General features: G+C 41.0%; 1 protein-coding gene across 1 annotated transcript in view; it reads left to right on the top strand.

Moving 5' to 3' along the window:
- Positions 1-928: 928 nt before the first annotated feature.
- The window catches only part of tmem145 (transmembrane protein 145), a 41,486-nt gene continuing 28,652 nt past the window's right edge, over positions 929-13,762 (top strand). Inside the window, exon 1 of the mRNA XM_040030263.1 lies at positions 929-1,161. Within this exon, the coding sequence (XP_039886197.1) occupies positions 1,051-1,161 (111 nt within the window). The 5' untranslated portion in view covers positions 929-1,050. The remainder of the gene's footprint in view (positions 1,162-13,762) is intronic.

Raw genomic sequence — 13,762 nt, forward strand, 5'->3', positions numbered from 1 at the left:
TTTATCATTGATCTCACAAAAGGTTAACGAAAAGTCACAGACTATGACATACTGGTTATAATTCAATCAGATATGATGACTTTTTATACAAATTGAATTAGGATTCGGGATTACATTTTTGGACAACGAAATTGCTTAAATTAACTTTTCTAACATTTTGATTCAGCTTAGACTTTGGAAAAGGTCAATAAGAAGTGTGACCTTTAGCTAAAAAGTGTCATCTAAAACCAAAAGTACACAGCACAGACGACTCTCTGCAGAGAGGTGCGAAATGAAAAAGTACTCTTAAGTAGTTTTGAGGCGCTTGCCATTTGCATGAGTGTTTTCATGTGATGCCACTTCTCTCCACATTGCAGATGCAAAGACCTGCAAGCTCTCAAACTGCTGAACTTTTCTGATTGCTATAATTATTTTACAGATCAACGTGGTCATAAAGGTGATTGTGTGACTCGAACAACACAACCGCAAGTAAATATGTAAATTGGCTCTATTTCATCGGCTTCAATTGGAACTGTAACAAAGTAATACTTAAGTTTGCATATAGTAATTTTATTGTAACAGCATTTTACATCCTGAAAAATGCCCTATACCTAAATGATGGAACCCCCCCCCCCCCAATCTTTTTCTCATGGGTAATTTTCCAAGTAACTCGGCCCATTGAGTCACGTTGCCGCTGATTTTTCTGGTTAGTAATATCATATTTGGGGCCAGGAGACCAACCAGCATCTGTCTCAGCGCAACTTTATTAGAAGTGCGTGACCTCTAATGGAAACATGATTGTAATCAGCCATGGCATTTTGAGCGTGTGGACATGTCGCATTGACGAAGCACGAGCGGAACCGTGCGCGCGCTCGGCAGCCGCCACCCCCTCCCTCCCTCCTAAACAACCGCCATCCAGCTTCACCTGCCGGAGGGGGGGTGGGCACATGCATTGAGGCAGCCGGCGCGAGCGCGCCTGATTCCGCTCTCTCCGTCAACGCGCGCTCTCGCGCGGAGACTGGCTTCTGGGAGCTCGGAGAGCAGACGAGCGGCAGCTGAGGAGAGAGAAAGATGGAGGTGAGGGTCGGGGAGAGACTCCTGTGCCTGGCCGTGCTGTCCAGCGTCCTCTGCATGGATTCAGTCCTCGGGAAATACGTAAGAGGCGTCGTCAACACAAAAGAGGTGAGCGTTTGTTTCCCCCCCCCCTCTATCTTTAATTTGTTGCCTTGCGACAATGACCCCACCGCACGCTGACAGAAGCGAAACCGACTTGACTGCGAATCCGTTCGCAGGTGTCTCTTTGGTGGACTGTTCCGTTAGACGAGGGGCCAAAAGCCGATTCACGGATCAAGTTGCCTCGCATATGTGCACGGCTCTAGTGTCAGCGTGTGAAACACACTCACCTCTATTCTGCCCTAAAATCCCGCGCCATCTACGTGCGTATCATGCGTGGCGTATGTTTTACCCTCATCACGATAGTCTTCTGTATTATTGCTGCCTCTAAAGCGGCATCACGCCAGTTCAGAGCTGGAAATAAATCCTAGGAAGTGGTTACTCTTCTTTAAGTCCCATCCGTGTGTCCGGGGTTTTGTTGCCATGCTTGGATGTAAATTAGCAGCGGCTTTACTGTTTATGATCGGAGGACCTGTCACAGGTGTGAGTCATATGGCCCGTGGCACGCGGCGGTGGTTTGCTGTTTGTTGAACCTGGGCTTAGTACCGCCTGTTAAGGGTTTGGGGGGAAGCTGTCAGCATCGGGATCACTGTTGTCCTGACGAGATCTGCGAGTTCAAATGTTGACTCTGCAGCTGGAGCAGGTATCTCTGCGCTGCTTGGAATTTACCACCTCCTGTGTCACATCTCTGCAGGCATCCACGCGAGTTTGTTGGGATCAACTTTTACATAAATGAACAGTAGAGTTGGGTCGTCTACCATTTTGTTGTGAGTGAAGCAATAGCCCAATCAGAAGAAAGAACAACCACCTCCGACAAAGTTATTAATGGCTGTTTTGAACGTGTTCGGGATACTTAGAATATCTGGCAAAAAGCGAAGGAGACAATGTGGAATCAGCTGTTAGTGTGTAACAAACACATCATCGAGATTATGAAGTCAAAATGCATATGCTGCCGAAGTAGTTTCTTTTTCATCGCGGGTTTGTTTTTACTTGATAAAATAATTGTTTCAGCTCTTAAAGCCTCCTGTTGCCACAGTGGAGTCACTCAGTGACCAGAAGCAGGGAGGTAGGGTCCATTGTTCCACTGTGTGGCTCAGATATCTCTTTGAAAAAGGCGGTGGTGGTGTTTGGTCAGATATTTTGCTCACGTCATTGTACAGTTTTACCTCACTTGTCCCAAAAAGAAGATTTAAACAGAAACACCAGACATAATAAGCTTTGATGATTCCTCTTACCTGCTGACATGCACTGCTGGCTTGTGTGCTCTTGACTGCAGTTTAAGAGGAGTTGAGCCAAACTGTGACATTGAAGTCACCATTTTTAAATCTGCAGGATGACGATGGAGATCAGAATAGATAAATTGAACAGGAGGCACTCATCCATCCATCACGGCTGGAGAGATGCCCTTGAACACAGGCTGAATGTGCACCTGCTCCAGTGGAGCTGCACAGTGGCCAGCAATATAGGCTGCACTGGGCAACTTCCAACTGTTTGTGTGCATGTGTGTGACTGTCCAGCTGCTGAGCAGAAGGACAGCCATCTACTCTTCTAGAAAACCACAGTGAAAAAAAGATTTAGTTTTTCTTTATTGCTGGCCTTGTTGTGGCAGGCTGGTAATAAAATATTATTCATGAAAAGTAAATCTCATAATTTCATGATCCACTGTAGGCTGAATTTTTGTTCTCACAGTTAATTATTTCATCAATCAGAAGTGGACAAAATTTCACCAAAAAGGGCGACGCCAGTGAATTTCTTTTCTTTTTCTTGCTTAAAAGTTATTAAAATAATTGCTGAAATTGTTGCTATTGGGTTACTTGTTAATTTATCAGCATGTACCTTTTTTGGTTTTATTGCAGAAGAAAAAAGAAGAAGAAATATTATGAGAATAAATAAATGAATAAAAGGAAAAAAACAAACACTTGGTGTCTCCTAAAAAGTTGTGGTGCACTTTTTGTTTGGTTTCGTTCTGTAGCTGGTCAGATATTAGTTGAGTGCCTAAAGAAAACAGAGCACTTTGAATGACATCCTGCAACACTGGGCTTGACATATTGATATTGCGTGTGTGTGTGTGTCTGTGTGGTTCACTCCTCATCAGTCTTGCTTGTGCATTCCTGCCCCAAGGTCATCCACTAACTTTACTCAACATCCTGCCTCTCTTAGATACAGACACACACACACACACACTCCCATGCACACAATCATGTTGACTTCACACTCCTATCAGTCTGTCGCGTTCACATGCTCACTCATTGAATAAACTCTGCTTCGGTCCCTTGATGCGGTAGCTGTGTCAATGCCTGCAGAGGTGAAGGCTGAGTTTGTGCAGAGCTGCAAATTGATAAATGAAATTTACCTCGCTGGGAGAGGGATGAGCTGTTGAAAAGTGCTGGACAGCTGGAGAAATATATGGAGAGGCACACGCCTAGTTGTCCAAAGGCAGTGGTGCGGACTTGTCAACAGCTTTCTTGGGGCTGGTCGATGTGTACAATTAGTCTAAGTGGCTCATGGTGTGTGGACACACTGATAAAATGTCCCTACTGAGGGGTGGTGGTGCTGTTAGATTAAAGGACAGGAGAAGGACGCCATTTTTAAAACCAGTTGGGAAATTTTGAGAGGGAGAAAAAGTTTGCCCTTCTTTAGCACACAACGGCACAGGACCTCTGAGTAAGGCAGTAAATCCAGCCTATGCTTCAGTCTGGGTCTCTTGTGTTAATGTCCATAGAAGCGTATGAGTTTGCAGCATACTGATATTAAAAATCAGCTGAAGCAAAGACTTTATTCAACCAGACTATATACAGCTGAGCTGTATCTCTGTTACATTTTAGCGGCACACATCTGCCGTTGAACCGTGAAAGTTTAAGTGCCCGCCTTTAGCTTTGGTGTTTAAGTACTAAAGCTGAGAAACGTTAAACGCTCAGAAATCTTGTATTTTGTCCTGCCATGAATGAAACGTCTGTTACTGACACCATCCAAGCAAATATTGCAATCCAGTTAGAAAAAGTGAATAAACTTGGTTAGTGAGCTGTAAAAATGACTTCTTTGTATTTTTCCCCAGGATGCTGGGTGTTGGTTTTAGAATGGGGGGGGAAAAGCCCATTGAGCAGAGGTGTGCTGATAAATATCGTTGCTAATGTTTCCAATTGTTTTGCACCATTATGCAGACTTTTAAAACAGCTGGAACTTTTCTTTTCATTGTTTGACTTACAGACAGAACAGATAATTATAGATTTCAGTTTATTAAGGGTCATTTAATTGCAGTTAATCAAAGTAAATTTGTCTACAGCAGTTGTTAAGTAGCTAAAAAACACTGTAAATTGATTTGTAGAGAAGTGTTGTTATTGAAGGAAAAGAAATGGAGCGGTTTCTGGGTCAAACTTGCTTGATTAGAAACTTTTTGAGTATTTAACTGCAATTTAAAAGCAGTAGACTCTTTCAAATTACAGTTTTGGTATTGATAAATCAGTAAATTAATCATTTAGTCCTAGTTTTCTGCCAACTATTGGGCATTAAAAGGGAGGTGGGCTTGAGGATTCAGTGCTGAATACAGATATTAAATAAAAATGTCCATGAACAGGTTTAAATGTTTGTGTTCTTCACAGTTAATTAAAATTTGTGGTTTTATAAAGAAAGGTCTTCAAACGGTTGCCTTTTAAAAATCAACAAATGGCCTTGAAACCTCTGTTTCTAAATGAAAAATCTAACACCATGTTCAGCAGCATACTGCTGCCCACCGGGTCTTTCCCCGTCCTAAAAATCAGCACCTCACATCACATAACACTGACATATGTCTGGGTTGATAAAAGCAGCAGATCTGAAATGAGGGATTTTGCCAGGATTTCTTGGTTTAATAGGATCATGAAGTAAAAAGCCTCATATGTGATGTCTTACTTTAATTAATGCCGTGTCTTATCTTAAAACATGCCAGTTTTGAACTCTTGAAATTCACCCAGCAAGACTTTTAAGAGTCACTTAAAAGTCCTTTAGCTTGACTTTGAAGTAAGTTTTGGGAACCCTGTGTGGATAGTATTATCTAGTCCACAACTCAATCAGTTTTCCTTTATCTCTTTTTAATGAGGACATTGTGATCAGATACAGGTGCCGTATGTGTGTAAGTAGGTGTGGCGAGTGGGCGTTTCATGTGCTCATAAGATGGATTTGACGTGTATGTGTATTTTTATGTCTGCAAACCCTGCGTGTGCTCACTGAACCCCCCCAAAAGACAAAAAAGAGAGCTGAGTGTGTTTGCATGTGTGCCTGTGCGTGAGTGTGTTTAATGCATTGCAGCATTGTGTAACCCTGACTAATGAATCATTGAGAAGCCCAGCGGGCCAGGGGTGACTTGACTAGCTGATTGGTAATTAATTGTTAATGAGGCTTAGCAAGCAAACAGGGTTTTTGGTGAGAAAGAGAAAAAAGATAGAAAGCTACTGAGATGAAAGGACAAAGTGTGAGGGAGGGGGAAAGAAAGGAGGAAAGAATAAGACTGCGAGAGGCTGAATTGACCAGATACTGCATCAAGGCATCGCACTTGATTAATGGGCGTACATACACACATGTACAAGTGCAACAATGCACACACACTCTGGAAGGTGGTTGAGTGACTCTGCATCACAATGCAGCGGCCTTGGGGAAATAGGAAGACTAAAAGGGGATTAAGGTAGACACCTCATCCACTGTTGCTGTTCTCCCAGGCTCATTGTCTTTTCTGGACTACACACACACACACACACACACACACACACACACACTGGTGGAATAACTAGTGGGAACGTAGTTGTTAATGTTTGTGGAATTGCTCAACACCTGTGTTGAACTGTCTTTGCATCCATCCAACAGTATACAAGCTTGCTGATGTTGTCATGGCTCAGTTAGACTCTGTTAGCTGCTTGATTTAAAGCATCCACTGTGGAATTGCAGTGCTGGGAAAGTTAAGTAGGAAACATAGCTGCATTTAAAAAATTCTAAATAAATTGCTAAGTAAATAAATGAATACTGCACTATTCACAGAAAAATGTCATCCTTGACTCTGCATACAGTGCATGTCAGTCAGACCCCTGCCTTCTAGAAACTTGGGGGTATTGGACATAACATGATTAATAAGTCAGGCAACTTCACTGGTTATGTTTTAATAGATGTAATGAATCAGTACTAATAATGAGTATAACTGGAACCTAATATGTGCTAGTTACAGGTGAGCTTACTGTCCAACTTCCCAGAATCATCCTGAGACCTAAATCTGTCCCTAAAACACATCACCTCAGCACTTGTGGGCTTTTCATAAGAACGGATTACAAGCAATGTAATATTTTTGCACATCTAGTTTGTGTTAAATATGGGTGGTCAGCAGGGGTTCAGTAATGTATAGTAATAATCCCCCAGATTTATAGTTTTATTAGTAAACAACACAGAAATAACAATTTGCATGTAACTTAACTACTGAAATCTAAAAGCACACATGGGTAGTTGATCTGCTAGCAAGCTACTGAAAAATGTAGTTAAACTGGTTTAACTGCATTCATTGTATCACATGCTGTTTAACTCTGTAGCAGCAGCAAAATATATTTTTCTTCATTTATTAATCCTGCTCATCAAATCATTGACTGATCACTTGATCAATAAGGTTGAAGATTGTAATTATAGACAGTCACCAGTCTGAAATCACTGTTTGGTGTTTTAGCCTGAAAAGTGACCAAAGCTACTAATTAGAATAATTACCTGCTATACCAATAATATTTATTCTTTTGGGTTCAATGCTGGAGCCACGTTTTCTGCTTCAGTGTGATGATATCATATACACAAAGGCAGGTCCATAGAAAGGGCTCTCTGAGTGTGTTGAGGAAATACTTGACTGGTGTGCACAGAATGCTCAGACCCATCAAACACCTTTCGGGATGAAGTGGATTGCCAATTGCAAGCCGGGCCTTATCGCTGACATCAGTGCCTGACCTCAGTAATGCTACTGCGGCAGAAAAGAACCAAATCCCTGCAGCCAGGTTCAGAAAACTTGAGTAAAGACTTTCTACAATAATATTGACTTTTATAGTGATATTCTTATGTCTACGGCTTAGGAATATTTGTTCTCAAACACATATAGATGTGATGACTGGATGTCAACGGGCTTTGTTCAGCAGTTCACATAATTTTGACTATGTACTGTGTTTTATTTTGTGTTTGGCTCCACTACTTTGTTATTTCCCACACATAGACTTGGGGGAACCATCCAGGTCTATTAACAGTTGCCCAATAAAGGAAAATTAGCCTTTTTTCTTTTATCTATCCAAAATAATAACGTAATCAAGCCCATTTGCTCTTATTGTGAAAGTTCAGTTGCAGGTAATCGGCTAGTCCTGTCTCCTGTTTCAGGTTGCTGTTACGGCAGTCCTTCAAGTCGCTCAGCTTGCTTGTCTCTCGATCATACACTCCTACTCCTACGTTACCTTCTTGGAATGCAGCTGGTAACTGTGGTCCCGTTTCGCACTGGAGATTTGCTGTAAGCTGAAGGGTGACTCTCACCAGAACGTGTAGCAGGTGGAGAGCTGAGGCTCAACGAAGCTGCAGAGCAGAACAAGGACTGCCATCAGTACCTGGGGTTCAAGACGGTGGAATTTGAGTCTGTTCAGGGGTCTTGGACATTAGTGTGCACCCACTGCAGTCTAATTATGTGGCAAACACTGAAGTCTTTTAAGTCTATTAAGCATTTAATGGCAGTATGCATGACCAGTAGATACTGGGTCACTCATTGATGGTTTAGTTGATGCAATGCTTAAATTTGAGATGAGAAATTTTCAGTAGAATCTTGATAACTGGAAATTCATCAACTCTGTTTTATTCTCGAGTCTTTCAGATTATTTTTTTGTCACTTCATTAATCAGTAATTCACTTATTTGAACTTGATCCAGAAATTAGTGTGTGAAATTCCTGACTGCCCTCTTTGGTGCGAGAAGCTTATAGAATTGGCAAGTAAGTTGAACTTAAATCCGCATTGAACCTCATTGTTTGGACTTGTATTCTACTCCCGGGTACCTGTGCAGGAAATTGAAGGACAAGTACACAGCAAAAAAACAAAACAAGCATTGTGTGTTGCTTAATGTTTCTATGGCAGCTGCAAATGAAGGTATGCTGTGGTTGCTATGGCACTAATGGGGGAGGAGAGAGGTTTGTGTGTGCATTAAGTGATCTTTATCGAAGGGTAGGCATGTGTCACGTTGGCCATGGCATGCTGTAAAGTGTGTGACGGATGCATTCGAGCAATTCTGTGTGTGTTCGTGTAACAAAAGGGTCTTTCACAGTCCTGGCCTGTGGTGAGTTAAATTACATCCCCCACTATCTCAATAACCCAACTGGACCACCCCTCTCTCCTCTCTCCAGGGATTCATCTCTGGGTCAGTGTTTTCCTCTCCTGTCCTGGTTGTCATGGTTACTGCCTTAAGCGTCACCCAGGACGACGCACGGAGGTGGACTTGAGTCTCGGGCTTCACTGACTTTTGGAGTTTGCCATGAATTATAACCCAGAGGCTCCTGGGGCTGAAGCTGGCTGGCAGTAGCTGAAATATGGCTGCAGTTTTGTTTTGCTGTGATATATGGAGGCGGCGGCGCTAGCCATGCTACGCTGCTCTGGATGCACTTTATTTCTCAGCACAGAAATCACCGTGCTTGTTTATGTAGGGAGAAGGCAGGGCAGAGGTAATTACAGTATAATGGTGCATGGGGAGTTTTCTTGGTTGGTTGGAGATCAAGAGTTCATAACAACTAACCTCAAGGCTTGTTTTAATAAGAAAGAGGCAAACTGCGGTCTTTGGAGAGGTTGAAACGTGCAACAGGATGATACGCACACTGTGCAAGAAAATGTGCTCATGTTTTGGATCAGTGTGTTTTTTAACATTTGAGGAGCACAATTGATTTTAAGGATAGTAAATATTAAGCACAACTGTGAGATCAGCGTGAAGTTTGGACACACTAACCGACTCGTATAGGTGCTGGTACTGCACAATAATAAAATATTTTATCCACATTTCAGGGGCTATATCTGATTTTCTGCACAGCATGTTATAGTTTAAATGAGCTTTTACCAGTGAAGCTAAATTAGTTAATTCAGTTATCATCTTATATGTTATATGCATGTGCCTGTTCCATTGTCATAGCCTCAATAGTAATCAGCAATCTTAGGTTAGTAAATAACTTAAAAGCCTCATATGTGGCCACACCAAGTCAAGCCGAACCAAAACTTCGAGGACAGAATAGAGTAAAATAGCCTCTACGTCCTCTGATTTGTTCTCAGATAGTTTTGTCAAAGAAAAGCACTTTTGATAGACCATATGCAGCATATGGACCCAGCATGATACCTGCAATTTTTTAGTAGTGTTTCTACTTCAGTAGCATTTACCTACTCTGTATTGTCTTATCAGTGAATTTTGTACAATTCGGCGAACTGTCTTGCTGACTTGGAATCGGCTAATATTAGCCAGCTTCTGTTGACAGATTACACACTCGGGCTGAGACCTGTTCACAGACCAGTGAAAGCAAAAGATAGATAGCTTCTGCTGTTAAGTCACAGCTTTTTTTTTCTCTTTTGTTTAGGTGGTGGACATCTGCACTGGTGGTTAGTTGCAATTGCTCTACGTGCGAATGATTTTATTTATATTTTTTCCCCTCACGGGATTTACTATCCTTCTCGCTTTCAATCAAACATTCATTGTGTCACGCTGTCATGATTTCCACCATCTGGCAGCTGCACGAATGGACTGGAGTTCCTTTTGACAGTTTAAAGATGTATTTTTAGGAGAAATGAATGTGTACAAACCACTGATACAGTAGACTAATGATTAATTCATACCTTTTGTGCAGTTGCATCTTGCAATAATAATGAATAGTTGTAAAAAGGTTGGTAGGGCTTCTTGACTGAAATTTTATTTTGGTAAAAGCCAAATAAGATGAGTTTTCAAGTTTATCATCGGTTCAAGTCTTAATTAGGAAATCAGAACAAATTGTAATTTTATAGCAAAATTCTTGAATGGTTACATTTTTTTTAGAACAAATTAAAGTGCAGATTTCTTCATTGTAACTTACTGTAAACTTTTAGTGCAGCTTTTAGGATGTGATGATCAGCATGTGCTGGTATCTCATGATAAATTTTTGTGGGAGTTTGCGAAAGGCTTTTGGAGCCTCGTTGCTTCGACATATGTGACAATGTATTTCTTTTATATGTTTCTTGTCAATTAAATAGACCAGCAGCATCTCTCCTTGGATGACAACCTCAGAGAATATCTGGGATTGTGACATTTATAATGCAACACCTGCTGTCGAGGTTACCGTATGCATCTTATATAGCTTGTAGAACCACTTTTGACAGGAATAATTTAAAGCAACCATTTTCTGTATGACTTGATAGGTCTCCCATTATTGTTGAGGAATTATGGCTCACTCTTCTTTATAAGGTTGTTTATTGAGTTAATTGGTTTTTGGGCATTTGTTTATGCACAGCTCTCTTAAGGTCCCTCCTCAGCATGATGAAAATCTGAACTTTGTCTAGAAAACACCTTTTTAATTATTTTGTTTTTCAGCAGATTTGCTGCTGTGTTTGGGGCCAATGTCCTCTTGCATGACCCAATTGTGGTCAACCTCCAGCTTGGCTCTAGAATACTTAAGCACACAGAAGAGTTCATGTTTAACTCAATGACTGCAAGGAACCCAGGGTCTGTGGCTGCACAGTAAGCTCATATCCTCACCTCTCCACCATTGTGCTTGACAGTTGGTGTGAGGTGCAATATGAGCAAATATCTCCACTTTGGTCTCATCTCACCAAAGACATTGTTCCATAAGTCTCGTGCTTTGTTCAGATGCAACTTCACACACTTAAGGTGTGCTGCGAGGTACTTTTTAGAGAGAAGATGATTTCTGCTGGCAAAACAGGCCATTCTTGTCCAGTCTTCTGAGGCCTGTAGAGTCTGAGATGTAGAACTTGGGTTTTTTGCAGTTTCCTTAAGCATTGCATCGTCTGATCTTAGGGTGGATTTGCTGGGACATCCACTCCTGGGAAGAATGATGTTTTCCACTAATGAATCATCATTTTCACTGTAGGTGGAATCCAGATTGTTTGGAAATGACCTTATAACGCTTCTTAGATTTATGTGCGGCAACAATTACTTCTTTAAGACTGCTGATGACTTTCCTCTTTAGCATTTTGTTAACACACGCTTGAATACTCCAGACCAAAACATCTGCATTTATAGAGGTGGTCACACTTACTGATGATCAGTTAATTAAGTGCATTTGATTAGCAGCGCCTGGCTGCTCCTTGTAAATTGCAGCATGTAAATTGTTCTAATCTTTAAGATAACAGTCTTGCTTCATTTGACGTCATCTGTGGATCAGCATTAAAGCTTTTTCGTATTGTTTTTTTTTTTTTTTTTTTTTGTCACAAATACAACAGAAGCTAAACTGGAAACTGTTTTAGTGCTGGAAGTAAATACTGTAATTGTAGGTAAGTACAGCTCAGTGCTTGTAACAAAAATGTGTTGTATTGTATGTAGTTTGATTTCAAAAATGAAAAATTGTAAAAAGAAAATGAGGAGCTGCTTTTGGCTGCTCATTATTTCTCATGGGGTTACTATGTTAGATGGATCTGTATGTTTGATTTCCCATTTTTATACTGGATGCTTTTCCTGATTCAAGCCTCCTCTTTATCTGAACTCGGGACAGGGGTTAAGTCTCCTGCTGGTCTCGAGCCAGAGGTCCTAGTGTGCAAGTTGAATTTGTTAACTGCTACGTATAAATCAAAATTCACAATGTTTCTTGCCTCAATGATTTATTTATTTACATTTCAAATGCATTGTATAAACAGCGTTGTATTGTGTAACTATCAAAATGAATCTAATACCAGCAGTGTGCAAACCTTTAAAAATGACATCCAGCACTAGATGTAAGCCAGAAATACTTTGACTTTGTCAGAAACGCCCAGCCTGTACCCTAAATTTAATCATCTACTTTTGTAAACTGCAGAGGCCATTGTCTGTCATTTTGCTAGCCAAGCACTTAAGATATTGTTAATCACGGGCGACACCCTAGTGACTGTGAGGCTTTTACCACAAACCTGCAGTATTTCAAATATAAATCCAGCCTCAGTCTTTCCCCTAATGCCATTTGTACAAATGAGACTTCTACCATTTGGTGTATTAATTTTACAAGATTAGCTGTTACAACTTCTTAAGGATTTGATGTCTCATTTTAGTTTTAAAGCAGTTCATTCATTCTGGCTGCCTCAGTAGGGCCTACTCGCACTGGGCAGTCATCCAGACGGAGAAGCGTGTGTAAACAACATATAAGTGATGTGGTGTTAGTTCTGTGTTCAGCACTATGATCCATATCTACAGTGTGTGTCTACCCACAGCTGTATAGAACAATGTATAGAGAGATCACCAGTGACTGATCCACCATCCTCACGCTGCTGCAAGTACCTTATGTAAGCTCAGTGAAGTACACCATCAGCACTGTTATCTGGTCTCATGCTGCTAAGTTTATGGCTGAATAATATTAAGAAGAAATACTTTTTTCTTCCTCTCCACCTCTTTCTTATTAATGTGCTCAGCAGCCCCCTAATGCCCTTTCTGCTTACCCTTTCTAGAAGTTTATGCTCTTGGCACTAGCTCTTTCATTTATACTTTTCTTTTTGTTCTTATTCCATCAACTTCTTGGTTTTTCACTGCTTTTCTGCTTTATTTTTTTTTTTTCTTTTAATGCTTCTTAACTCTTCCCTGCTGTTATAACTCGCTTTCCCGGTGTTTGCTCTTACTTGTCTTTATAGCTCCATTTATGTCCTCACCATCTCTTATTTTCTTTCTTCTCTTCCCTCCGGCTCCCCTTCCTTTTATATCTTTAACTTCCATATGTCTCCTTCCCCGCAGTCTCTCTGTTCTTTAGCCGAGCTGGTGCTGTAGCTTTCAGGCAAGTTAATGTCTGGCTGCTGGTTGGTCTGTTTACTGATATATCCAAGTAATTATTGGATAAGCTTTTAAATACATTTTGGATGCAATATCAGCATTACCCAGAGAATGTACACAATTAAAAGTTTTTTGTTTTTTAACTTGTGCAACATCTAAATGTCTAATCTATTCTCCAACTTTACCTAAAGAAAAAACTCAACCATTGGAGTTGACTTTATCAGTCCTTGTGGAGGAATTTTGTGGGTTGTGGGGATTCATTCATGCACATCTCTCTAAGGTCACGCTGCAGCAGTTTTATGCAGTTTAGGTCTGGACTTTAACTGGGTCATTGCAACACCTTGATTCTTTTCTTTCTCAGACATCCTGCTGTGGATTTGTTGCTGTGCTTGGGGTCATTGTCCTATTTCATAACCCACTTTCAGCCAAATTTTAGCTATCAGACAGATGGCCTGACATTTGACTCTAGAATACTTTGGTATATCATGGATGACTCAGTGACTGCAAGGTGCCCAGGTCCCGTGGCTGCACAGTAAGCCCAAATCATCACCTCCACCACTGTGTTTGACAGTTAGTATGAGGTGTTTGGGCTGATATGCTGTGGTGTTGTGCATCTCCACTTTAGTCTCTGCATTTTTTTTTCTTTTTAGAGAGAAAAGGCTTTTTCCTTACTC

This window comes from Simochromis diagramma, unplaced genomic scaffold (genome assembly GCF_900408965.1).
Source record: "Simochromis diagramma unplaced genomic scaffold, fSimDia1.1 OVJJ01000361.1, whole genome shotgun sequence".
Lineage (NCBI taxonomy): Eukaryota > Metazoa > Chordata > Actinopteri > Cichliformes > Cichlidae > Simochromis > Simochromis diagramma.